Source organism: Myotis yumanensis, unplaced genomic scaffold (assembly GCF_028538775.1).
Source record: "Myotis yumanensis isolate MYYU_CA2020_CCGP unplaced genomic scaffold, mMyoYum1.0.hap1 SCAF_2, whole genome shotgun sequence".
NCBI lineage: Eukaryota > Metazoa > Chordata > Mammalia > Chiroptera > Vespertilionidae > Myotis > Myotis yumanensis.
The window spans coordinates 165728451-165754065 of record NW_027223753.1 but is presented as its reverse complement, the minus strand read 5'-3'; the positions used below and the strand labels follow the sequence as shown (position 1 = coordinate 165754065).

Below are 25615 nucleotides of genomic sequence, written 5' to 3'. Positions count from 1 at the left end.
CATATTCACCAGACCTTGCTCCTTCAGATTACAATTTGTTCCAATCAATTGCACACACACTTTCTGAGCAGCACTTCAAAAGGTATGAAGAAGTGAAAAATTGGGTCACTGAATGGTTTGCCTCAAAACAAGAAAATTTCTATTGGGATGGTATCCACAAATTACCTGAAAAATGGGGGAAATGTGTAGCTAGCGATGGACATTACTTTGAATAAAGCACTTCTGATGTTTCTCTTGAAATTATCATGTTTTCTTTGATTACAAAATCCACCATTAACCGGTACACCTAGTAAGCTCTATGGTACCCTTGGGCAACATGTACTACCCCAATGTTGTAAAACTGATGCTTCTGTACTTTTCAAGGCATTTCTCATATATAGTCCCAGTTTACTTCCAAATTATAAAGAGCCACAATTTAAATAATAAGAAGACATTCTTAGTTTTCTGTTTTCTAACTTTAATTTAGATAAATCAGAATGAGATCATCAGAAAGGACTTGCTCTACTTTTATAAGTAAAGGAGCAGCAAAGAGAAAGATTTTCTGATGATCAAAGCTAGTTACTGATGGAACCATATTACAAACCAGGCTTTCTAATTCCTAATCATTATACTTTGGTATGTTCTAAAGCAACGTCATATACTCACTCTCAGCAACTGATGAAAATAATCTTTTATTTCTACTAAAAGTATTCACTCAATACAGCTAACTTGATCTTAACCAGTATTATTACTACTACCATGTTACCTTTTTTTAAAGCGTCATTTTATTTTCTCTTTACTTTGGGATTAGTGTTGTACATTCTATTTTCATCTTTCCTTTAGCATCATTTTTCTCTACCTCAACTTTACCTTTATCCCAAAACTCTCTCCCTCACTTTCCCCTTTTGTTGTCCTGTTTCTCTTACCCTATTCCTGCTTTAGATTTTCCCTATTCCTTCTTTTGACCCCCGTTAAAATTTCACCCTACTTATATATCTAATTTCCAATCCCCTGCTGTAAATCCATATACACCTCTCTCTTATCTTTCTTCATTATCCAAATTTTTCTTTCTACCATTTTGTTGTTGTTTGCTTGATTGTTGAGTATATTGGGGGTTTTTTTTATGCTTGTTTGTGAGATTGTTTTGCTTTTGCTTTTTCTGTTTGTGCCCCCACCCCCCCCCGCCCCAGTTATTTTTTTGCTTCTGTTTTTTTCCTCGCCTCGCTTGATATTAGTAGTTGTTTGTAGACTGCATTCATCTCCAGGGATCTGTTGCTAGAATTTGTTGGGTTTAGTGGCTGTTCTATTGGAATTTTCTCCCCATATAAATAGTTTCTTCCCCTCTTCTATTTCCTTCCCTTTCTTTCCTCTCTTACTTTTTTTTCCCTTTTCCAAATTTCATTTTTGCACTCCTTTTCTTTCTTTCATTCTTTTTATATTTTTTCTTTTTCTCTTCTTTCTTCCTTATCCCCTAATTCTCTTTGCACTGGTGGTCACCTTTATTCGGGGTTATTAGTATCATGAATACATTTGTGTTCAGTGCCTGTGCGTTGTGCCTTGTTGTGTTGTATTTTGTGCCATTAAATCAATGCAGCAGAGAGAGAACTACATAACCAAACACCTGGAGAGAAGAGAGATCATGGGGAGACAAAGAAACAGCCCTCATATGAAAGAAAAACAGGTATCACCAGAAAAGGAAGTAAACGAAATGGAGGCAATGGAGGCAAGCAACCTGTCAGATAAAGAATTCAGAGAAATGGTCATAAGGTGGATGAAAAGAATGGAAGACAAATTCAACAATATGTGTAAGAACCAAGAGGAAATGAAGAAGAACCAAGAAGAAATGAAAAATCAAATCACTGCTATAAAGAACTCAATCGAAAGTATCAACAGTAGACTAGAAGAAGCAGAGGACCACATCAGTGAGCTAGAAGAAAAGGTAGGAACAAACACCCAAGCAGAGCACCTTCTAGAAAAAAAATTAAAAAGCACGAGGAGAGCCTAAGAGAACTTTGGGACAACACGAAACAAAACAACATCCGCATAATAGGGGTGCCAGAAGGAGAGGAAACTGAGCAAGGAATAGAAAACCTGTTTGTAAAAATAATGACAGAAAACTTCCCTGATATAGGGAAGAAAAAAGTCACACAAATACAAGAAGCTCACAGAGTCCCTAACAGAATGAACCCCAAAAGACCGACGCCAAAGCACATTATAATTAAATTGGCAAACACCAACAACAAAGCAAGACTCTTAAAAGCAGCCAGAGAGAGACAGAAAGTTGCCTACAAAGGATCCCCCATCAGACTAGCAACTGATTTCTCAACAGAAACACATCAGGCAAGAAGGAAATGGAATGAAATATACAAAGTCATGCAAAGGAAGGGTCTGAATCCAAGAATACTGTACCCAGCAAGGCTATCAATCAAAATTGAGGGTGAAATCAGGAGCTTCACAGACAAAAAAGGACTACGGGAGTTTATTACCACCAAACCAGCAATGCAAGAAATGCTAAAGGGTCTGATGTAAAAAGAAAAAATAGGAAACAAAGAAGGAACACAGGGGTAAAGAATAAAAATGGCGACAAACAAGTATCTAGCAATAATAACTTTAAATGTAAATGGATTAAATGGCCCAATCAAAAGACATATAGTAACTGAGTGGATAAGAAACCATGACCCATATATCTGCTGTCTACAGGAAACCCACCTCAAAAAAAAAAGACGCACACAGACTGATGGTGAAGGGATGGACAAAGGTTTTTCAGGCGAATGGAAACGAAAAAAAAGCTGGGGTAGCAATACTTACATCTGACAAATTAGATCGCAAAATGAAGGACATAAAGAGGGATAAGGAAGGCCACTTCATAATACTAAAGGGAGCAATCCAACAGGAAGAAATAACACATATACGCACCAAATATAGGAGCATCCAAATACATAAGAAAACTTCTGGAGGAGATCAAGGGAGAGATTGACAGCAATACAATCATAGTAGGGGACTTTAACACCCCACTATCACCATTGGACAAATCCTCTAAACAAAAAATCAGCAAAGAAACATCAATCCTAAATGACACACGAGATCAGATGAAATTAATTGACATCTTCAGAACATTTCACCACAAAGCCACAGAATATATACTCTTCTCAAGTGCACATGGGTCATTTTCAAAGACAGACAATATATTGGGTCACAGGCAAAGTCTTTTTAAATTCAAGAAGATAGAAATCAGATCAAGCATCTTCTCAGATCACAATGGCATAAAACTGAAAATCAACTACAATAAAAACAATTCAAAAAAATCAAACACATGGAGACTAAATAGCATGCTATTAAAGAATGACTGGGTTACTAGAGAGATCAAAGAAAAAATAAAAAACATCATGGCAACAAACGACAATGAAAACACAACAATCCAAAACCTATGGGACACAGCGAAAGCAGTCTTGAGAGGGAAGTTCATAGCTTTACAAGCCTACTGCAAAAAAACAAGAAACAATGATAACAAATTACCTAACCCTACAACTCAAAGAGCTAGAAAGAGAGCAACAAGAAAAGTCCAGTGTAAGCAGAAGGAAGGAAATAATAAAGATCAGAGCAGAGATAAATGACATAGAGACCAAAAAAACAATACAAAAGATCAACAAAACCAAGAGCTGGTTCTTTGAAAGGATAAACAAGATTGATGAGCCTCTAGCCAGGCTCACCAAGAAACAAAGAGAGAGAACCCAAACAGAAACAAAATCAGAAATGAAAGAGGAGAAATAACAACAGACCCCACAGAAATACAAAGGATTGTTAAAAAATACTATGAACAACTCTACTCCAACAAACTAGACAACCTGGAGGAAATGGACATATTCCTAGAAAAATACAACCTTCCAAAACTTAATCAGGAAGAATCCAAAAATCTCAATAGGCCAATAACTATGGAAAAAATTGAAGCAGTCATCAAAAAGCTTCCAGCAAACAAAAGCCTAGAACCAGATGGCTTCACAGGGGAGTTTTACCAAACATTCAAGGAAGAACTAAAACCTATCCTCCTCAGACTACTACAAAAAATTCAAGAGGAAGGAACACTTCCAAGCTCATTCTATGAAGCCAGCATCACCCTAATACCAAAACCAGGTAAAGACAACACAATGAAAGAGAATTACAGGCCAATATCCCTCATGAATATAGATGCCAAAATCCTCAACAAAATCTTAGCAAATCGGATCCAGAAGTACATCAGAAAGATCATACACCATGACCAAGTAGGATTTATCCCAGGGATGCAGGGATGGTACAATATCGGCAAATCAATAAACGTGATACATCACATAAACAAATTGAAAGAAAAAAACCACATAGTCATATCAATTGATGCAGAAAAAGCATTTGACAAAATCCAACACCCATTTTTGATAAAAACTCTCAGCAAGGTGGGAATAGAAGGATCATACCTCAACATAATAAAAGCCATATATGACAAACCCACAGCCAACATCATACTCAATGGACAAAAACTAACACCATTTCCCCTAAGAACAGGAACAAGACAGGGATGCCCACTCTCACCACTCCTGTTCGACATAGTACTGGAAGTATTAGCCATTGCAATTAGACAAGAAGAAGAAATAAAAGGCATCCAAATTGGAAAAGAAGAAGTAAAATGGTCCTTATTTGCAGATGACATGATGTTATACATAAAAAAACCTAAAGACTCCATCAAAAAACTATTAGACTTAATAAATGAATTTGGCAATGTAGCAGGATACAAAATTAACGCCAAGAAATCTATGGCATTTCTATACACCAATAATGAACTTACAGAAAGAGAGACTAAAAAAACAATCCCATTTACCATCGCACCAAAAAAATTAAGCTACCGAGGAATAAACTTAACTAAAGAGGTAAAAGACCTCTACTCAGAAAATTACAGGACATTGAAAAAAGAGATAGAGGAAGACATAAACAGATGGAAGAACATACCATGTTCTTGGATTGGTAGACTCAACATCATTAAAATGTCCACACTACCCAAAGCAATCTATAAATTCAATGCATTTCCCATTAAAATACCAACGGCATATTTCACAGGCCTAGAACGAACTCTCCAAAAATTCATCTGGAATAAAATAAGACCCCGAATAGCTGCAGCGATCCTGAGAAAGAACGAAGTGGTGGGATCTCAATACCAGATATCAAGCTGTATTACAAAGCCACTGTTCTCAAAACTGCCTGGTACTGGCACAAGAACAGACATATAGATCAATGGAATAGAATAGAGAGCCCAGAAATTAACCCGAACCAATATGCTCAATTAATATTTGACAAAGGAGGCATGAACATACAATGGAGTCAAGATAGTCTCTTCAACAAATGGTGTTGGGAAAATTGGACAGATACATGCAAGAAAATGAAACTAGACCACCAACTTACACCATACACAAAAATAAACTCAAAATGGATAAAGGACTTAAATGTAAGATGGGAAACCATAAAAATACTAGAAGAATCCAAAGGCAACAAAATCTCAGACATATGCCCAAGCAATTTCTTCACCGATACAGCTCCTAGGGCATTGGAAACTAAAGAGAAAATAAACAAATGGGACTACATCAAAATAAAAAGCTTCTGCACAGCAAAAGAAACCATCAACAAAACAACAAGAAAGCCCACTGCATGGGAGAACATATTTGCCAATGTTATCACCAATAGGGGGTTAATCTCCAACATTTATAGGGAACTCATACAACTTAACAAAAGGAAGATAAACAATCCAATCAAAAAATGGGCAAAGGATCTAAATAGACACCTTTCAAAAGAGGACATTCAGAAAGCCAAGAGACATATGAAAACATGCTCAAAGTCACTAACCATCCGAGAAATGCAAATCAAAACAACAATGAGGTACCATCTCACACCTGTCAGAATGGCCATCATCAACAGATCAACAAACGACAAGTGCTGGAGAGGATGTGGAGAAAAAGGAACACTCGTGCACTGCTGGTGGGAATGCAGACTGGTGCAGCCACTATGGAAGACAGTATGGAGTTTCCTCAAAAAACTAAAAATGGAACTCCCATTTGACCCTGTGATCCTACTTCTAGGAATATATCCCAAGAAACCAGAAACACCAATCAGAAAGGATATATGCACCCCTATGTTCATAGCAGCACAATTCACCATAGCTAAGATCTGGAAACAACCTAAGTGCCCATCAGTAGATGAATGGATTAGAAAACTGTGGTACATCTACACGATGGAATACTATGCTGCTGTAAAAAAGAAGGAACTCTTACCATTTGCAACGGCATGGATGGAACTGGAGAGCATTATGCTAAGTGAAATAAGCCAGTCAATGAAAGAAAAATACCACATGATCTCACTCATTTATGGATAATAAAGACCATTATAAACTTATGAACAAAAATAAATACAGAGGCAGAGCAGCCTCGAACAGACTGTCAAACTACATCGGGAAGGCCGGGGAGAGTTGGGGGACGGGGGGACGGGGGGACGGGGGGACGGGGGGGGGGGGGGACGGGGTAAGAGATCAACCGAAGGACTTGTATGCATGCATATAAGCATAACCAATGGACATAAGACACTGGGGGGTAGGGGAGGCCAGGGGATTGTCAAGGGCGGGAAAAAAAGGAGACATATGTAATACTCTTTGTAATACTTTAAGCAATAAAACAATTTTTAAAAATAAAATAAAATAAAAGACAGATTGGAGAGTCTAACTGCTAGGCAATATCTTATTCCCTTCCTTTATATGAACAACCTTTATTCATACCTCTTCTATAGCAATTACCACTCATCAGTCACTACAGTAACTACTGACATGTTTTCTTCCCAGGTTAAAGTGCAAATTTCTCAATATGAACATCAGGTCATGTTTTGTATTCCAAACTTCTGGTACAATGTCTAGTTTCTGCCAGAAGCTAATTCCAGCATGTCATAAATGCAAGAAGTTTCATCAAAAGGTTGATGGAACTTAGGGATTCAGCAGGGCTGAATCTGCTGGAGATGGATAAGGGCATTTCCCCACACCTAAAGATGTGCATAGATGATTGCTTGCTGCCAGACAGCTGCGGGCATTTCAATTTACATTATTGCATCCTACTGGCCAAACACCTGAACGGTGGAAGGCAGTCACCCCAATCTGACAATGGATTCTGTATACTAAACGTTGGCCTTTGATATGTATATCTACCTTGCCTTAGGACAAATTGTGTTTCATTAACACAATTTTATTAGAGCAAGGGGTCCGGAGATTCAGGAGAACTTGGTTCCTTTGGCTAAGTCTTCTCTGGCTCCCCAAAATGCCTTTCAAAATTATGTTTCGTCTCTAGACTCTAATCATTTACAGCAGCCCCTTCTCCAGATTCCTGAACCCCTTCTAGATGCTGGATTAAGACCCCTGGCAGTTTCCCACAATGTACCTCAAAATGCCATATGAATAAATTCAACATGATAAATTGTTTAAAAATCAGGAAACAAAAAGCAGGAATATACATCTATGATAGGGCAAGATTTAGATATGTGATTTCCTGAGAACAAAAAAAATTTTAATCTACAGAAAAGAAAAACAAAACAAAAAAAAATTAGACAAATAAAAAAGGAAAGTTATACACTAAATTATTTGAGATTACCTTTACCTTCCAAGTGGAAGAAAACAAAACAAAACAATAAAAATAAATAAATCTCTATATATATAAGGCTAAGTGACCGACTGTATGTCCCTCCGACCGGTACATATGACACGCACTGGCAATCTATATATATATGGCTAAGGGACCGACTGTATGCATGTACATACGTACGTCTGACTGACCAACTGGCGGGTACATATGACACGCACTGGCAATTTAAAAATAAACATTGACTCGCACATGCGTGATACATATACAGCTCTCGCTGGCACCAATTGCACACATGTGTTTCCATCTGTCATTGTCGATATGTGAATTTGGTTGTTTTTGTTGAAATGATTTGTAATGGATCTATTACTGAAGCTACCTTTGAAAATAGTATATCTATAGATAATATTAAAAATATATCTAAACGTGTGATTCTTTGTACAAAAAATGAGCACGTTCATAAATTAAATAAAGAAATTTTGGATAGACTCGATGGAGATTTTCACACTTATTTGAGTGAAGATTCCAGCGATTCAACGGATGATGCTGAAAATGAAAATTTTCCCATCGAATTTCTTAATAGTATTACTCCTTCGGGAATGCTGTGTCATAAATTAAAATTGAAAGTAGGTGCAATCATGCTACTGAGAAATCTTAATAGCAAAAGGGGTCTTTGTAATGGTACTAGATTTATTATCAAAAGGTTTCGACCTAACATAATCAAAGCTGAAGTATTAACAGGATCTGCAGAGGGAGAGGTTGTTCTGATTCCAAGAATTGATTTGTCCCCATCTGACACTGGCTTCCCATTTAATTTAATTCGAAGACAGTTTCCCGTGATGCCAGCATTTGCGATGACTATTAATAAATCACAAGGACAAACTCTAGACAAAGTAGGAATATTCCTACCTGAACCCATTTTCGGACATGGTCAGCTATATGTTCCTTTCTCTTGAGTTCAAAGAGCGTGTGACATTAAAGTTGTAAATATTTCATCACATGGGAAATTAGTAAAGCACTCTGAAAGTGTTTTTACTCTTAATGTGGTATACAGGGAGATATTAGAATAAGTTTAATTAATTTATCAGTCATTGTTTTTATCACTTGTTTTTATATCATGTTTTTGTTTTTATATCATTTTTTTGTTTTTATATCATGTCTTCGTTGTTGTTATATCATGTTGTGATTATTTATTAATCAATATATATATTATTTTCATATACATTTTACTAATTTTCTTTCATGTCTGACACGTCTATTATAGACAAAGAGCAAATAGTGATATTACAATATCTCTTCTAATTAATTTCCTTTCAATGTGCACGAATCTGTGCACCAGGCCACTAGTAAAAGTTTGAAAACAGAAAATTAAGAATGTCTTATTACTTAGATCATGGCTCTTTTCAAATTGACAAATCTATTGATTACAAATATTGAGACATGTACAATAATAGTCTTACCTCCTTAATTAGAAGCTTAAAAACAGAAGGCACTTTCACAGAAATTTCATTTATTCCATAAAGCAATTTTCTATGACAAGAAAATATAATAATAGTATTATATTACATTACATAATAATAGTGTAATTTTGGGAAGTTACTTCATTACATAAAGCTCAGACTGCTTCTAAATCTAGAACTTACACATTCATGTTTCTATATACTTGTCTTGTACAATTCAAATTCTCTACCTTTAGTATTTAAATTAAGTAGTTAATACAGGATAACTATACAGCTATCATTTTGGTTCATTCTATCTCATATCTTTTTGTGTGACAAATATCTTTCCAACTAGTCTATAATAATTATGTCAGCAAAGGTTTTCTTTTCCATTCTTGAACACAATAGGTCTGAACAATTTTGAATTGCAATTAATTTTTGCAAAAGCTTAAATAAATAAATTTAAGAGACCTGGTACTATTTTTCTAATAAGAATATTGTACTTTGCCCTAGTTGGTTTGGCTCAGTGGATAGAGCATTGGTCTGTGGACTGAAGAGTTCCGGGTTCGATTCCAGCCAAGGGCACATGCCTGAGTTAATGGCTCGACCCCAGTGGGGGGCATGCAGGAGGCAGCCGATCAATGATTCTCTCTCATCATTGATGTTCCTATCTCCCTCTCCCTTCTTCTCTGAAATCAATAAAAATATATCTAAAAAAAAAAAATTCACCCAAGAAGTAATTTTGATAGAAAACACAGGTTTATAATTAAAAACTGTAAATTTTTTATTGATTCATAAAGTATATAGTATAGGGTTATGTATGGAATAGCATATCGGGTAAACAGCCTCCATGGTTCTGCTGGCACATATGCACTCTTTTGTTGAAATTTTCCATGACCGTTTTGCATAAATATGGCTGAATTTCGATGAGGCTCATTTTCATCTTGATGGCTTGGTTAATCGACAAAACTGTCGCATTTGGGGTTCAGAAAATCCACGAGTGATGGTTGAGAAACAACTGCATCCACAGTGTGTCACTGTTTGGTGCAGATTTTGGGCTGGAGGCATCATCAGACCATTCTTCTTCGAAAATGCGGCTGCTCAGGCAATAACAAAAGAGTGTGTATGTGCCAGCAAAGCCGTGGAGGCCACTTACCCGATATGCTATTCCATACAGAACCCTATACTGTATACTTTATGAATCAATAAAAAATTTACAATTTTTAATTATAAACCTGTGTTTTCTATCAAAATTACTTCTTGCGTGAATTTTGGGACACCCTTTATATATATTGTACTAAGCCCTAATCAATTCTGCTCAGTGCTTAGAGCATCGGCCTGCCCACTGAAAGGTCTCGGGCTCAATTCCAGTCGTACCTCAGTTGCAGGCTTGATCTCCAGCCCTCGTTGGGGTGTGTGCAGGAGGCAACCAGTCGATGTGTCTCTCACATCAATGTTTCTCTCTCTCTCCCTCTCCCCCTCTCTTTCATTCACCCTTAAAAAAAAATCAATGGGAAAAATATCCTCAGGTGAGGATTAACAAAACAAAATAAATAAAAGAATACTGTAGCCCAGCTGTCGTGGCTCAGTGGTTGAGCATTGACCTATGAACCAGGAGGTCACGGTTCCATTCCCAGTCAGGGCACATGCCTGAATTCCGGGCTTAATCCCCAGTGTGAGGCATACAAGAGGCAGCCAATCAATGATTCTCTTTCAACATTGATGTTTCTAACTCTCTCTCCCTCTCCCTCCCGCTCTGAAATCTATCTATCTATATAATATTCATTTCAAAACATTGTACACTTGACATTTTTTGAAAAATACTTTTAAAAAGTTGCTTGGCCCTGGCCAGTGTTACTCAGTGGTTAGAGCATCACTGGCCCAGTCAAGGGCTTGCACCTGGGTTGCAGATTCAATCCCCAGCCCAGCCAGGCTGATATGTTTCTCTTATCTCTCTCTCTCTCTCTCTCTGTCACTCTCTCTCTCCCTCCTCCTCTCTCTCTTTGCCCCCCCCCCCAAAAATCAATGGAAAAAATATCCTCTCATGAGGATTAACAACAAAAAAGAAAAGCTGCTTAAATCCTTCTGCTTAAATTCCTTATCATAGTGCTTCCTATATGACAGAGTAATTTTGGCCTTTTAAGAAGTATAAGTCTAAACGAAGAGACTCTTTTACTAGTATATTCTAACACTTTGAAAAGATATGCTACAGGCATATAAGAAAATTTCTAATTTGAAAATGGCACTTATCTTTAAATATGGAATACATCAATATAATTTTATACTTTAGCAGATAATAACATGATAAAAAAGATTGTCTCCCAATTTACAAGTTTTCACTGTAGTAAATTTGAGCTCATGCTTATAATTCCCTATAGCAGTAAAATCCAAGATGTTATCAATTATAAGATATACCCATTATCGTATGTTCAATTAAGAAAGATAAAGGATGACTCTCCATCCACTGTATAACACATTCCCCTTTTAGAAATGTTAAAATGTGGGGAAATGTATACCTTAGAATTGACGAAATATGGTATATTTTCAGGGATATCAACTTCATAGTATCAGCTCCAATATTTTTATAATTCTTAAACTGAGAGATAGCCATACCCAAATAAAACATCAATAAGTTGTCAAGTACTATGTCTATAATATTTAAATATCTGTTAATATGTACAACTATATGGTGAAAGGGTGAACTATACATACTACTGTATTTAGGAATTTTGATAATAGATCTGACTTTAGTTGGATAAAAATTACCTGTAGGCATGCATCCCCTTTGTCAGTCCTGCACTATGCTTTTCATAAATTGACGTACAAGAAACACCTTCATCCAGTCCCCTAAATAAATCCAAAGTTTTTACTTTAAACAAAGTTTAAAATATCCAAATGTCTTAATGCCTCATTTTTCTATATTCTGATTTTAAAGTGTGACTTCCTTACAAACAGAAATCCTTAACAAAAAATGAGATAATGAATGGGAATTTTAAAATCTAAAATGCCCAAGATAAACAATAGTGAAAGTTCTAAGTCTCAAAAGTGGCAACTTCTAAGTTATACAATCTATCTATCACATGATAAGATGGCTTTAAATACTCATGTTTATATAATATTATTATCCTTTAAGGCTGTGCACCAAAGCTGTAAGAGCTAATAACTAAACTAATAAATTAAAGGTAGAGTATGATAGTTTGAGAATTCCAAACTAAAAATAAAAAAAGTTTTACTTTTTATTTAGTTCCCCCTCTTTAATTCTTTAAGTTTCACAGTAAGAAATCCTATTCATTTATTTTCTTTCTATAAAAGCATTCACCAAAATCCTTCCCTGATTTAATACATAGAGCGTACAGAATTTATCAGTCACGGGCAATGTCTAAAATCTGTAACAATTCTAATTGGAATTCAATTAACCTATCTTCTTTCTCTCCAAAAATGTCTTAATTATTCTGAGATTCTAGAATTAACTGAGATACTAGTAAAAGAACTCTGAAGAGACTCTTATACATCATTTAACTCCAATCCTTTTCCACTTTTGTCAGATAGGAAAATTAAGCTCCGTAAGTAACTATTATCATAAATTCTACAAGTTTTTATGGTTGGCAAATGCTGCACAGCAATATGTTTGATGCTTTTTTCACACTGAAGTTGATGACTTCTCCAAAGGCAGCAGCAATCAGCTCCAAGTCAATTTTTTTAAAAAACTAAAACACCAGCTCATTTGCAGTATTCTGTAAGGCAATGGTTCTTAACTAGGAATGGTCTTCACAACTAGGCATGTGGAAATGCCCTGGTCCATTCCAGAATATTCTAATTCTTTAGTGTCAGGGGGGAAAATCCAGGCATGAATATTTTAAATGCTCATAAGGTGATTCTCTTTGTATTGTTAATATTAAGAATTCCTTTAGCACTCTCAAGCAATGATACTTGAGTGTTTATAATAATTGCTTTAACAAAAGCAATAAAAATAGAATCCTAATTAATTAGTACTTATATAACTTGAAGCCTCCACAAAAATTTATCCAGTGATAAATTTTAAGAGATTACACCAATTTGTCCTACCCAAGGTTTAACACATTTGACAATGTCCCATCTTTATTAACATAGTGAAGTTAAATTTCCATCTATCTCTTCATCCCTCAAGTATATACAAGTGGGTAGAACTCTGGGCATATTGGGAGGTAACAGTTCAGATAGGTATACTCAAAGTTCACTTTGAGATGAACCCTCAAAAAGAAAAGAACTCAGACTCAGAGGATTTTAGGATCATACTACTTTTCTAACTTTTATGTAAATTTTGCCACGGTACAGGTTGCAAGTGACATTTCATTCTAAAATGGTTAATCAGTATTCAAATAACACTGGAAGTTGCTAAAGAATAAGTGAATAAAAGTACTTCAATAAAAACCTATTCAATTTTATGTAACATTAGAATGAATTCTTTTCTATCTAGAACATTTTCAATATACTCATAATATAATCTAAACAAAAAAAATCACTTACTTTAAGAAATCAAAATTGTGAAGGGTATCATTCCAGAAATATTTTACACTATGGTGGGTAAAGTAACGAATCTGTAAAACACATAAATGTTACATCAAAAAGCATTATCATCACCTGTTTTCAATTACGTTTACTAACACAAATCTATCATCTAACAACATATTAAATTTAAAGTGATCACATGTGACATGTAAATGTAATCTGTTTCTTTTAATAATACCTGAACTGTTACAATACAGTGATAAACAGGCATTTTATATGCATATACATTTATCTCAAAAATAACTGCAAACACAAAATTATAGACTATCCATGATAGCATAACATGTAACAATTCTGATTTTTAAAGAAACCTTGAAACTAAGATTACAGTACCTGTTCTGATTGTGTCTGTGAATATTTATTTATCTCATGCCTGTTCTCTTCGGCCAAATTTTCAGTTAAAAGAACAGCATGGCCATTTGAAACCTTATTAGCCACAGATTTTGGACTCGAAAATGGATGAGTTTTCAGAGAAAGCAAGCGAATTTTTGCACAAAACCACGTTTTGAATTCATCCTTACAAGAGAGAAAGGTAAAGAGTCAATTATGTATATTATACAACTGTCTACATTTTTATTTGATTTCCATTCTTTACAATATTATTTACTCATCTCTAATTGAGAAAGCATCACTTCCTACTGACTTAACCATTTCATAAAGATGCATAAATTCAAATGTGAAGTGCTTTCCACTGCTTACCACTTAAATGGCATACGTCACTAACACAATATCCCATAAAAGTTCATGAGTACTTTCTTAATTTACCCAACATACTCAGACTAGATATTAATGCATCTTATAAAATACTTCCAGGTAGGATCATTAAAAAACAAATAAACACAACACCCTGAGATGTAACAGCATCACATAGTAGAAGCAACTGGTTTGGTGAATGAGAGATCCTATAGTTCTAACTGTCCAGTGACCTTGAAGGACAGCATATAATCTCTCAGTGCATCAAGAGCTTAAAAGGAAGGGTAGGACTTGATCATCTTTAAGATTCTTTATACTAATTGCTCTGATAATATTCACTTCAAACACAGGTGCTTTAGAAATAGTAGGATTAGTATTCCTCATTATATCTTACAGTGATGTTCTCTTCATATATTATTTTGAACAAAGTACACACAAAGACATTCTTTTACTCCTCAAATAATCAACTACAGTACAAGTAAATCCATGGACTTACAGTAGTCCTCAGCAGCACCACTTCACAGTCTTTAATTGCAGTTCTAATACAGGTTGCCTTCACCCGCCACTCAGGCATCCAATAGAGGAGGAGCAGGAGAAAGCCACCGGTGCAAACCACTCCTAGAGAAACTATGGCAAGCTTCCAGCGACATAAATTATAGCCATAAATTTCCTGCATGGATATAGTAATCATGATTAATCATCAAATGATATGAAAGATAAATTCCAAAGTTCTTTGTTTTCCAGATGGTTATTGTCTTGTCAGATAAACTACAAATATTTTCCCAACCCATAATTTATCTTTAAATTTTGTTTCTGAGAAGTTCATTGTCAAAGGTATATTTTTTAAGTGCAAAATCTTTTGATATTTACACATTACATTCTACATTTGATGTTATCATCCTATATAATAAAAGGTTAATATGCAAATCGACCTAACAGTGGAACCAGTCGCTATGATGTACACTGACCACCAAGGGGCAGATGCTCAATGCAGGAGCTGCCCCCTGGTGGTCAGTGCATTCCCACTGGGCAAGAAGCCGGGTTCACGGCTAGTGAGCGCAGCAGCGGTGGTGGGAGCCTCTCCCACATCTACAGCAGAGCTAAGGATGTCTGATGGCACTAAGCCGTCAGTCAGACATCCCCCAAGGGCTCCCAAACTGCGAGAGGGCACAGGCCAGACTGAGAGACTCCCTCCCCCCAACCCCCCGCGCCCCCCCCCTCAGTGCACGAATTTCGTGCACCAGGCCTCTAGTTAGTAACATAATACTTTCCCACTGATATAGTATATTTACATTTAATATACATTCCTAGAACTTTTATAATTCCATTTTTACATTTATCTTTTGAATTCTTCTAGAACTTTTCTTGTTATAAGATAAGATTAGCCCAGCCAGCATGGCTCAGTGGTTGAGCATCGACCTATGAACCAGGTGGTCACTGTTCAATTCTTGGTCAGGGCACATGTGCAGACTTGATCCCCAGTAGGGAGGTGTGCAAGAGGCAGCCGATCAATGATTCTCTCTTATCATTGATGTTTCTATCTCTCTCTCCTTCTCCCTTCCTCTCTGAAATCAATAAAATACTAGTATATATTAAAAGAATAAAAAGTATTAACACTGTATATTATATTAAGTAAATCTTGTCTTTATTAGAATTTCACCATTTTTTTCACTGTCTTTTTTTTGTTTAAGGATATAATTTAGAATATCATGTTGCATTTAGTTAAGTTTTAACTTTATTTTTTTTCCAAATCTTTAACTAATTGTCCCAATACTACTGTTACTGATCAATCTGACCTTCTGACCCAAATTATTCAAATTGTTTCAGTTACCCTAACAAGGGCTACCAAATTTAGCAAATGAAAATGCAAAGGGCCTATTTAAATTCAAATTTCAGATAAAAAAAACAAGTAATTTTTTTGTTGCCCTCTGCAATATTAGGGACATGCTTCTACTAAAAATGTATTCCTTGATTATCTGAAATCCACATTTAATATTTAACAGGGAGTCTTATACAGGGTAGAGCAAAAGTAGGTTTACAGTTATAAGTACTCAAAACAGTTTATTCTTGTATTATTATTTATTAATGAACATATTATTTTCCATATAACAATTGTAAACCTACTCTTTCCCTACCTTCTTTTTATCTGACAACTCTATCTCCTTCCATCAACCACACACAGAAGAGTTGAAAAGTGTGTTTTTTAAATTAAGCTGATTTTCAACATTTTATAAATCAAAATTAGAAATCTTGGATTTGGAATTATATTTTAAGCATTAGCTAACATAACTTCTCAAATTACCAAATGAAAAAACATACTTCTTTCCTCTAGGTTTTAACAGTTCAGAAGTGAAATAGGAATTATTCTAAAACAAATAGAAATGCTACATAATCCCAATTAAAAAACACAGTCAGGATGAGGAAAACACATTGACTTAGCTGTGTTTTGTTTTTTTAATTTACTTTTCTACTTCCCTAGCACAATAAATTGCACAGATAAATTCTTCACACTTTATAAGTAAATAATAAATACTGGTTACCATTTCATCTTCTTGACCCTGATTGATAGTCTTCCTTTCTTCTTTGTCCATATCTACAGTGATTTAAAAGGTCTTGTACTTCAGAACAGCTGAAGACAACTGAGAGATGAGAGGAACAAATGTTAGGAAATTATTATTTATCCTAGTATACTATATAACTTCATATTATTACATTTCTTGTTGTGACATATGTATCAATGTTTAACTGGTACTTAAGTAACCACTAAAGTGCTAGCTGGTTCTAATGACATTTTCAATGGTGTGCCAGCTCTTGCACCTGCATTACTTACAATCACAAAACGTGGCATATTCCATTAATGAATTTGTACTAGCAACAGCCCTGCTACAAAACAATTTAAATTCTGGGAGAAAATACTACAGAATCTTCCCTTTCATTCTCCAGACTCAGAGACGTAACCTAGTTGTGCCGTAAAAGTGCTTCACACAACTCAATTTATTGCTTGAAGTATAGTGAAGAGGTAAAGCACCAGTAGTGAAACCACCCCAAAACCTCTTAGGGATTAAAGTATCATCCAACAAATGTTTACTAAGCAAGCATCTATTACATGAATGACATTCCCTGGCCACTAGTCAATCCCTATGGCATGTGTACCACTATTGGAGGTCACTCAACTGATTCCCCCGTTCTCATTCCAAAGTCCACTAAGCAATCTTATGACTATTTCTGACTACTCATGATGCTTGTCTAGGAGAAAATTCATTGAGCTCATCAACAAAGTTTTTTCCCCTGTATTAAAAAAAATGAGATTAATTATAAACAGACATTCGGCCACACATTAAAGAGATTTGCAAATTGTAGAACAATGCCTATTTTCTCATGACTTTTTTTGGTTATGGCAAATATTTTTCAGAAAAATGTTACTTAATATGTAATAAATGTATTATTGTCACATCTTAATAAACTAATATTCTCAAATCTATATCAGTTTTAACTAACATGGTATCAACAGATACAATGCACATAAACAAAAGCTTTTTAGAGTTCACAATAAACATTAAAGCAGTGGTTCTCAACCTTCCTAATGCCGCGGCCCTTTAATACAGTTCCTTATGTTGTGGTGGCCCCCAACCATAAAATTATTTTCATTGCTACTTCATAACCATAATTTTGCTACTGTTATGAATCGTAATGTAAATATCTGATATGCAGGATGTATTTTCATTGTTACAAATTGAACATAATTAAAGCATAGTGATTAATCACAAAAACAATATGTAATTATATATGTGTTTTCTGATGGTCTTAGGCGACCTCTGTGAAAGGGTCGTTCGAGCCCCAAAGGGGTTGCGACCCACAGGTTGAGAACTGCTGCATTAAAGGTTACCAGTCTGAGCCCAAAGCCTTGGAGAGCCACTGCTTTAGACTAGGCTGATGTCTGCAGAACAGCCAATAGGTAATATAACCTCTCAGTCCCAATGCTATGTTTCTACCTCATCTAGCCAGTGTGTAGTACAGGCCTGACACATGGTAGACACTCAAAAATTACTTGTTGAGTGAATAACACTTGTTGTGCTAAGATAGCATTAGCTGTTTAATGTTTATAAATGTTAGGAAATTATTTTTCCTAGTAGACTATATAACTTCATATTATCACGTTTCTTGTGATACATGTATCAATGTTTAACTGGTACTTAAGTAATCAAGTAAAATAGCCAAGTAAAACCAACTGCAGCATTTTAAACTAATCCCATATATGACTACTGAAATCTCAACAAAATGACCAGTGAAAATATTGATGCCTCCTATACCAGCACCCAGCACTTGTCTACCTACTGGTAGCCCTGGAGATGGGGTCAGAGCTAAGTAGAGCCAGGACTTTCTATAGAAATAAAAGGCAGAATTTTAAGATAGACAGAGATAGATAGATAGATAGATAGATAGATGACTTAGTGCCATCTTGGAAAAGAAACTTTAGAAGTATCTGGTCCAACTTCTCCAAAAGAAGCCATATTATACAAAAAAAAAAAAAAAAAAAAAAACCTTTGGGAAATTTAGTAGCAAGTTATTTTTAGTATAGGGCAGTATTACAGCCACGAAGCATGTTACTACCATGTTAAGACTAATCCATCAAATCAATATTATATGAGGAACCTGCTGCTATGGACTATAGGGAGAATGAACTAGCCCAACCTCTTCCCTGTACAAAAGGTCAGTAGCTGTTACCTGAACATGGAAGAGATAGACCAATCTTGCAAGATTTAAATGTGCACATCCCCACTTTCAAAGGTTAAGACAAAGGCATCTACCCTGATGCTGTTCCCACAAAAAAAATACCAGTCTCAGGTTCTTAAGTATAGTCCATGGTTCTTCTATAAGTTCTGGACTGAATCTCAGGATTCAGGATTCATCAAACTCATTTTTTATAATTAACTAGAGGCCGGGTGCATGGATTCATGCACCGGTGGGGTCCCTCGGCCTGGCCTCCGCCCTCTCACAATCCGGGACACCACCAATGCATGGTTGGGGCTGGGGAGGAACCGTGGGAGGGCTCCAGGGTGTGTTCAGGCCATTTCAGGGGCTGAGCGGGCTAGGGAGGGACTGCAGGCGGTTGGCCGTCTGGGAGGGACTATGGGAGGGCTACAGGGCATATCTGGCCCATCTTGCCCAGTCCTGATCTGCTGGACCCCGGCAGCGAGCTAACCTACTGGTTGGAGTGTCTGCCCCCTGGTGGTCAGTGTACATAATAGCTACCAGTCATTCGGTTGAACAGTCACTTAAGCTTTTATATATATATATATAGATTACATATAATTCTGATCCCCATTTTCCACCACCACCACCTAAAATATGTTTTCTAACCAAAAAATAAATAAAATAAAATATGTTTCTTGAGGGGAGAAACTATGTTGAGACTTCTGCTTCCAACCAAGATGAAAAAACAGAGACCAGATTTGCCTTCCCATCTAAAACAACAACAAAATGGACAAAATATATAAAACAAGTTTTCAAGAAAATGGACACCAGGTAATGAAAGAAACTGATACAGAGATAGGAAGGAAACTAGATGAGCTTTGCAATGATCCCAGTTTGCAAACTAAAGAGTCTACAGCAAACACATCAAACTCGTGCCAGCGGGACGGGAGTTTGACATGTTTGGTCTACAGTCTGCAAAAAAAGGGAAGGCAGGGAACCCAGGGGGAGTAGAGCAGTCTCTCTGATTTGGGGAGATGAAGCTGGGTGTCTGGGGAGGCAACAGAGTGACCAGGTTTGCAGGGCAGATCTGCACAGAGAAAGGACACTGAAAATCTGCAAGATGATCCCTATCCCTCTCACATCTTCCACCAAGTACTGATCAGCACTTATGTGTGAGGCAAAAATACCAGAAGCTAGGGAAAGAACCACCCAAAACCAATAACCATCAGGGCTCATACAAAGCTGGGCAGAGTGCCTATTCCAACCAACTACAATGAAAAACCTCATTAGTCACAAAGAATCAGGGAGAGTATTCAGAAGGGTTTTGCTTCAGTAATAGTACCCAATTAGCCCCAAACTAAAAGCTACTCTGGTGGTCCTGACTAACAAAGCTTTTGAGACTTGAAAGGATAAAATTGTTTCTAAGTAACTTAACTGCTTCACATAATAAAGTTCAAGGAGATTTTTAGAAATACAAAATATCTAGTCCCAATAAGTCACAATGTCTGACATCCAAATTAAACTTAACAGGCATGAAAGAAGAAAAAAAATACAACCCATAATGAGAAAAATCAATCAATAGTAAAGGACCCAGAACTGATAATAGAATACAATCGGTTGACAAGGACATTAAAACAACTGCTATAACTGTAGACTAAATGTTTAAAAACCAACAGGAAAGACTGAACATGTTAAGCAGAGACATGAAGAAAAAAATCAAATTGAACATAATATAAAAAGTACATCTCAGATGAAAAAAATATGAAGATGAACTTAACAGCAGATCTGACAGTGCAAAAGAAAAATCAATGAACTTGAAGACATAATAGAATATTCAAAACGAAAAATGGAGAAAAAAATTAGAAGCACATACCACCACCACCACCAGTAAGCTGTGAGACAACTTCAAGTAACCTTAACATATATGCATCATGGGAGAGACCAAAAAAATATGTAATGATATAATGGCCAAAATTTTCCAAATTAGATGAAAAAATTATAAACCCATAGATCTAAGAAGTCCAACTAACACTAAGCAAAGAAACATTAAGAAGTTATACCAGGGCATGTCATCATCAAACTATTTAAAAGAAATGATAAAAAATATTGTGAAAGGAGCTGGCAAAAAAAGATACGTTACGCCCTAACTGGTTTGGTTCAATGGATAGAGCATCAGCCTGAGGATTGAAGGGTCCCAGGTTTGATTCCAGTCAAGCGCATGTACCTTGGTTTTGGGCACATCCCCAGTAGGGGGTGTGCAGGAGGCAGCCAATCAATGATTCTCTCTCATCATTGATGTTTCTATCTCTCTCTCCCTCTCCCTTCGTCTCTAAAATCAGTAAAATATAGACAGGAACCAAGATGGCGGCATAAGTAAACACCTGAACTTGCTGCCTTGCACAACCACATCAAAACTACAACTAAAAGACAAAACGGATATCATCCAGAACCACGGGAAGGCTGGCTGAGTGGAAGTTCTACAACTAGAAGGAAAAAGAAAAGCACACTGAGACTGGTAAGAGGTGTGGAGGTGTGGAGGTGCGGAGGTGCGGGAGTACGGAGGAGGCGCGCAAAACAGGCTGGCAACTGGGTACGCTGTTGTCTTTTTCAATCGGGAGGGAGATACAAGCTCCCGACTGCTCTGAACTCCAGTTCCGGGGGAGACGCTGGGGACCCAGACTCATACTGGGAGAAACTGGACTGTCTGGCATCGGGCTATAATGTGAGGGTGGCTTTCTCTCAGAGGTGCTTACAGTGATCACTGTTCCTGCATGGGGCTGCGGGACACAGAGACCCAGGGACCTCTTCGGGGCAGGGCTGACAGGAAGCCATTGCTGTTTGCTCCACCCCGGTGATTCCCTGAGACCCTGCCCCACCCAAGCTATGAACAGAGGCTTTTGCATATGAATAGCCTGGGCTTTTGCAATCTAAAACCTAACAAACTGCAGCTGGGTCAGAGAGCCCCAGAGCTTCCAAAAGAAGGCCCAAGGCTCTACAGCAGACTGCATTGCTTCACAGCTGGGCCTCATCTGGGCACCTCCAAACCCCAAAAAAAGAGGAGGAATCTGCAGATCTCTCTGTAGCTCCTGCTGGGTGGCCTCAGGCAGTGGCTGACTTTGCACCTCCTTGGAGATCCAAGAGCAAGTGGTCAGAGTGAGACCATACTAGATTACAACGCTTCAGATCCATAAGAGACACACTCAGGGGGCAGACTCGGTGAGCACCAAAGCCCCACTGAAGCAAGTCTTGCCCCAGAAGAGTGTCTCCAGCTCAGAAGTTCTCCCACTGCAGACACAGCTGATTCTCACAGCCAATTGGCCTGGAGGTCAATTCCTCCCAGTGATACCTACAACAATCAAGGCTTAACTACAAGACTGTGCACACAGCCCACAAAGGGGTGCACCAAGAGTGTCCACCTCAGGTAATTGGGGAGGCTGAGCCACTGGGCCCTATAGGACACCTAGCACACAAAGCCACTATATCAACACAGGGAAGCAGCCAAAATGCGGAGACAAAGAAACATGTCACAAATGAAAGAAATGGAGGAAAGCTAACTACTGGATATAGAGTTCAAGTTCAAAACCACGGTTATAAGGTTATTCAAGAATCTTCTAGAAACCTCTGAAAAATTTAGTGAGACCCTCAAGGATATGAAAAAGGACCAATTAGAAATTAAGCATACACTGACTAAAATAAAGAATAATATACAAGGTAGGAGACCAAGATGGCGGCGTAGGTAAACACCGGAGACCGCTGCCGCAAACAACCATTTCAAAAATACAACTAAAAGACTGAACGGACATCACCCAGAACCACAGGAAGGCTGGCTGAAGAGAGACTCTACAACTAGAAGGAAAGAGAAGAGCAAATCGAGGCTCAGAGGCGGCGCAGTGTGGAAAATACAAAGGTACCGAGGTGCGCGCGCAAAGCGGGCTGGTGGCTGAGGGCGCGGTTGTCGTTTTCGGTCGGGAGTGAGTCTCAGACTCTGGGCTCCAGATCCGGGCGAGTCTCTAGGGACCCAGACTCAAACGGGAGAAGCGGGATTATCCGGCATCAGTTGGAACCTGAGGGCAGCTTTCTCTCCGAGGTTTGCAGCGGCTGCCGGGGTTCTGAGAAGCAGAGCCTCTGGGAACGGGACTGAGCGTGGCCATAACTGCTCCCTCCGCCTGCCCTGCTGATCCCGCCCCGCCCAAACCCTGCGCACAGCCATTTGCCGATCGCCTCAGGCAAAGGCTGGATTAGCGCCTCCCCAGAAGGCAGACGTTTTCCATACAGCTGATTCCTATAGCCAGTCGGCCTGGTGGTCAAATCCCTCTAGTGTTAACTACAACAATTAAGGCTTGGCTAGAACAAGACTGTGCACAGAGACCACAAGGGGGTGCACCAAGAAAGCATAAAAGATGCGGAGACAAAAAAACATGACAGAAATGGAGGATATGGAGCTAAGAATCGCAATTTTGAGGGCTTGCCATAAATTTGTGCAGAGCCTCACGAAAACTAATGAGATCCTCGATGCTACGATAAAGAAATTAGAAAGTAAGCATACACGGACTGAAATAAAGAATATTATACCCAATAGCAGACCAGAGGAGTACAATAATCAAACCAAAGATTCGACAAAAAACACCCAATTGGAAAAGCAAAATGAAAAAAGAATCCGAAAGTGTGAAGATAGTGTAAGGAGCCTCTGGGACAGCTTTAAGCGGTCTAATATCAGAATTATTGGAGTGCCAGAAGATGAGAGACAGCAAGATATTGAAAACCTATTTCAAGAAATAATGGCAGAAAACTTCCCCCATCTGGAGAAAGAAATGGACTTACAGGTCCAAGAAGCGCAGAGAACCCCAAACAAAAGGAATCCAAAGAGGACCACACCAAGACACATCATCATTAAAATGCCAAGAGCAAAAGACAAAGAGAAAATCTTAAAAGCAGCAAGAGAAAGAGGCTCAATTACCTACAAGGGAATACCCATACGACTGTCAGCTGATTTCTCAACAGAAACTTTGCAGGCCAGAAGGGAATGGCAAGAAATATTCAAAGTGCTGAATACCAAGAACCTACAACCAAGATTACTTTATCCAGCAAAGCTATCATTCAGAATTGAAGGTCAGATAAAGAGCTTCACAGATAAGGAAAAGCTAAAGGAGTTCATCACCGCCAAACCAGTATTATATGAAATGCTGAAAGGTATCCTTTAAGAAGAGGAAGAAGAAGAAAAAGGTAAAGATACAAATTATGAACAACAAACATGCATCTATCAACAAATGAATCTAAGAATCAAGTGAATAAATAACCTGATGTACAGAATGAACTGGTGATTATAATAGAATCAGGGACATAGAAAGGGAATAGACTGACTATTCTTGGGGGGGAAAGGGGTGTGGGAGATGCGGGAAGTGACTGGACAAAAATCATGCACCTATGGATGAACACAGTGGGTGGGGAGTGAGGGTGGAGGGTGGGGTGGGAGCTGGAAGGAGGGGAGTTATGGGGGGAAAAAAGAGGAACAAATGTAATAATCTGAACAATAAAGATTTAAAAAAAAAAAAAAAAAAGAATAATATACAAAGATCCAACAGCAGACTAGAAGACCCCAAGAAGCAAGTCAAAGATTTGAAATACGAAGAAGTAAAAAACACCCAACCGGAAAAGAAAACAGAAAAAAGAATCCAAAAATATGAAGATAGTGTAAGGAGCCTCTGGGACAACTTCAAGCGTACCAACACCCAAATTATGGGAATTCCAGAAGAAGAGAGAGAGCAAGATATTGAAAACCTATTTGAAGAAATAATGACAGAAAACTTCCCCTACCTGGTGAAAGAAACAGACTTACAAATCCAGGAAGCGCAGAGAACCCCAAACAAAAGGAATCCAAAGAGGACCACACCAAGACACATCATAATTAAAATGCCAAGGGCAAAAGACAAAGAGAGAATCTTAAAAGCAGCAACAGAAAGACAGTCAGTTACCTACAAGGGAGTACCCATATGACTGTCAGCTGATTTCTCAACAGAAATTATGCAGGCCATATGGGAGTGGCAAGAAATATTCAAAGTGATGAATAGCAAGAACCTACAACCAAGATTATTCTACCCAGCAAAGCTATCATTCAGAATTGAAGGTCAGATAAAGAGCTTCATAGATAAGAAAAAGCTAAAGGAGTTCATCACCACGAAACCAGTATTATATGAAATGCTGAAAGGTATTCTTTAACAAGAGGAAGAAGAAAAAGGTAAAGATAAAAATTATGAACAACAAAGTGACAACAAATACATATCTATCAAGTGAATCTAAAAATCAAGTGAATAAAAAGTCTGATGAACAGAATAAACTGGTGAATATGATAGAATCAGGGGCATAGAAAGGGAGTGGACTGACAATTCTTGGGGGGGAAGGGGGTGTGGGGAGTGTGGGAAGAGACTGGACAAAAATTGTACACCTATGGACAAGGACAGTGGGGGGAGGGGGTTAAGGGCATGGGATGGGGCGGGAACCGGATGGAGGGGAGCTATGGGGGGAAAAAGAGGAACAACTGTAATAATCTGAACAATAAAGATTTATTAAAATCAATAAAATATATTTTTTAAAAAGATATGTTACATACAAGGATAAGAATGACATCAG

General features: G+C 37.5%; 1 protein-coding gene across 4 annotated transcripts in view; it reads right to left on the bottom strand.

The window, feature by feature from the left end:
* ATP13A3 (ATPase 13A3) overlaps window positions 1-25615 on the bottom strand; it is a 114956-nt gene that overhangs the window by 63233 nt on the left and 26108 nt on the right. For 3 of the 4 annotated variants that reach the window (XR_011470312.1, XM_070406538.1, XM_070406536.1), the window contains exons 3-8: window positions 16834-16932; window positions 14790-14963; window positions 13934-14116; window positions 13559-13629; window positions 11819-11899; window positions 9074-9143 (exon numbers count right to left, since the gene is read on the bottom strand). Coding sequence is in view for 3 of the 4 variants with exons in the window: in XM_070406538.1 (XP_070262639.1) it covers window positions 9074-9143; window positions 11819-11899; window positions 13559-13629; window positions 13934-14116; window positions 14790-14963; window positions 16834-16884 (630 nt within the window). In the remaining variant the exon portion in view is untranslated. The remainder of the gene's footprint in view (window positions 1-9073; window positions 9144-11818; window positions 11900-13558; window positions 13630-13933; window positions 14117-14789; window positions 14964-16833; window positions 16933-25615) is intronic. The other variant, XM_070406537.1, reaches the window with a different exon arrangement.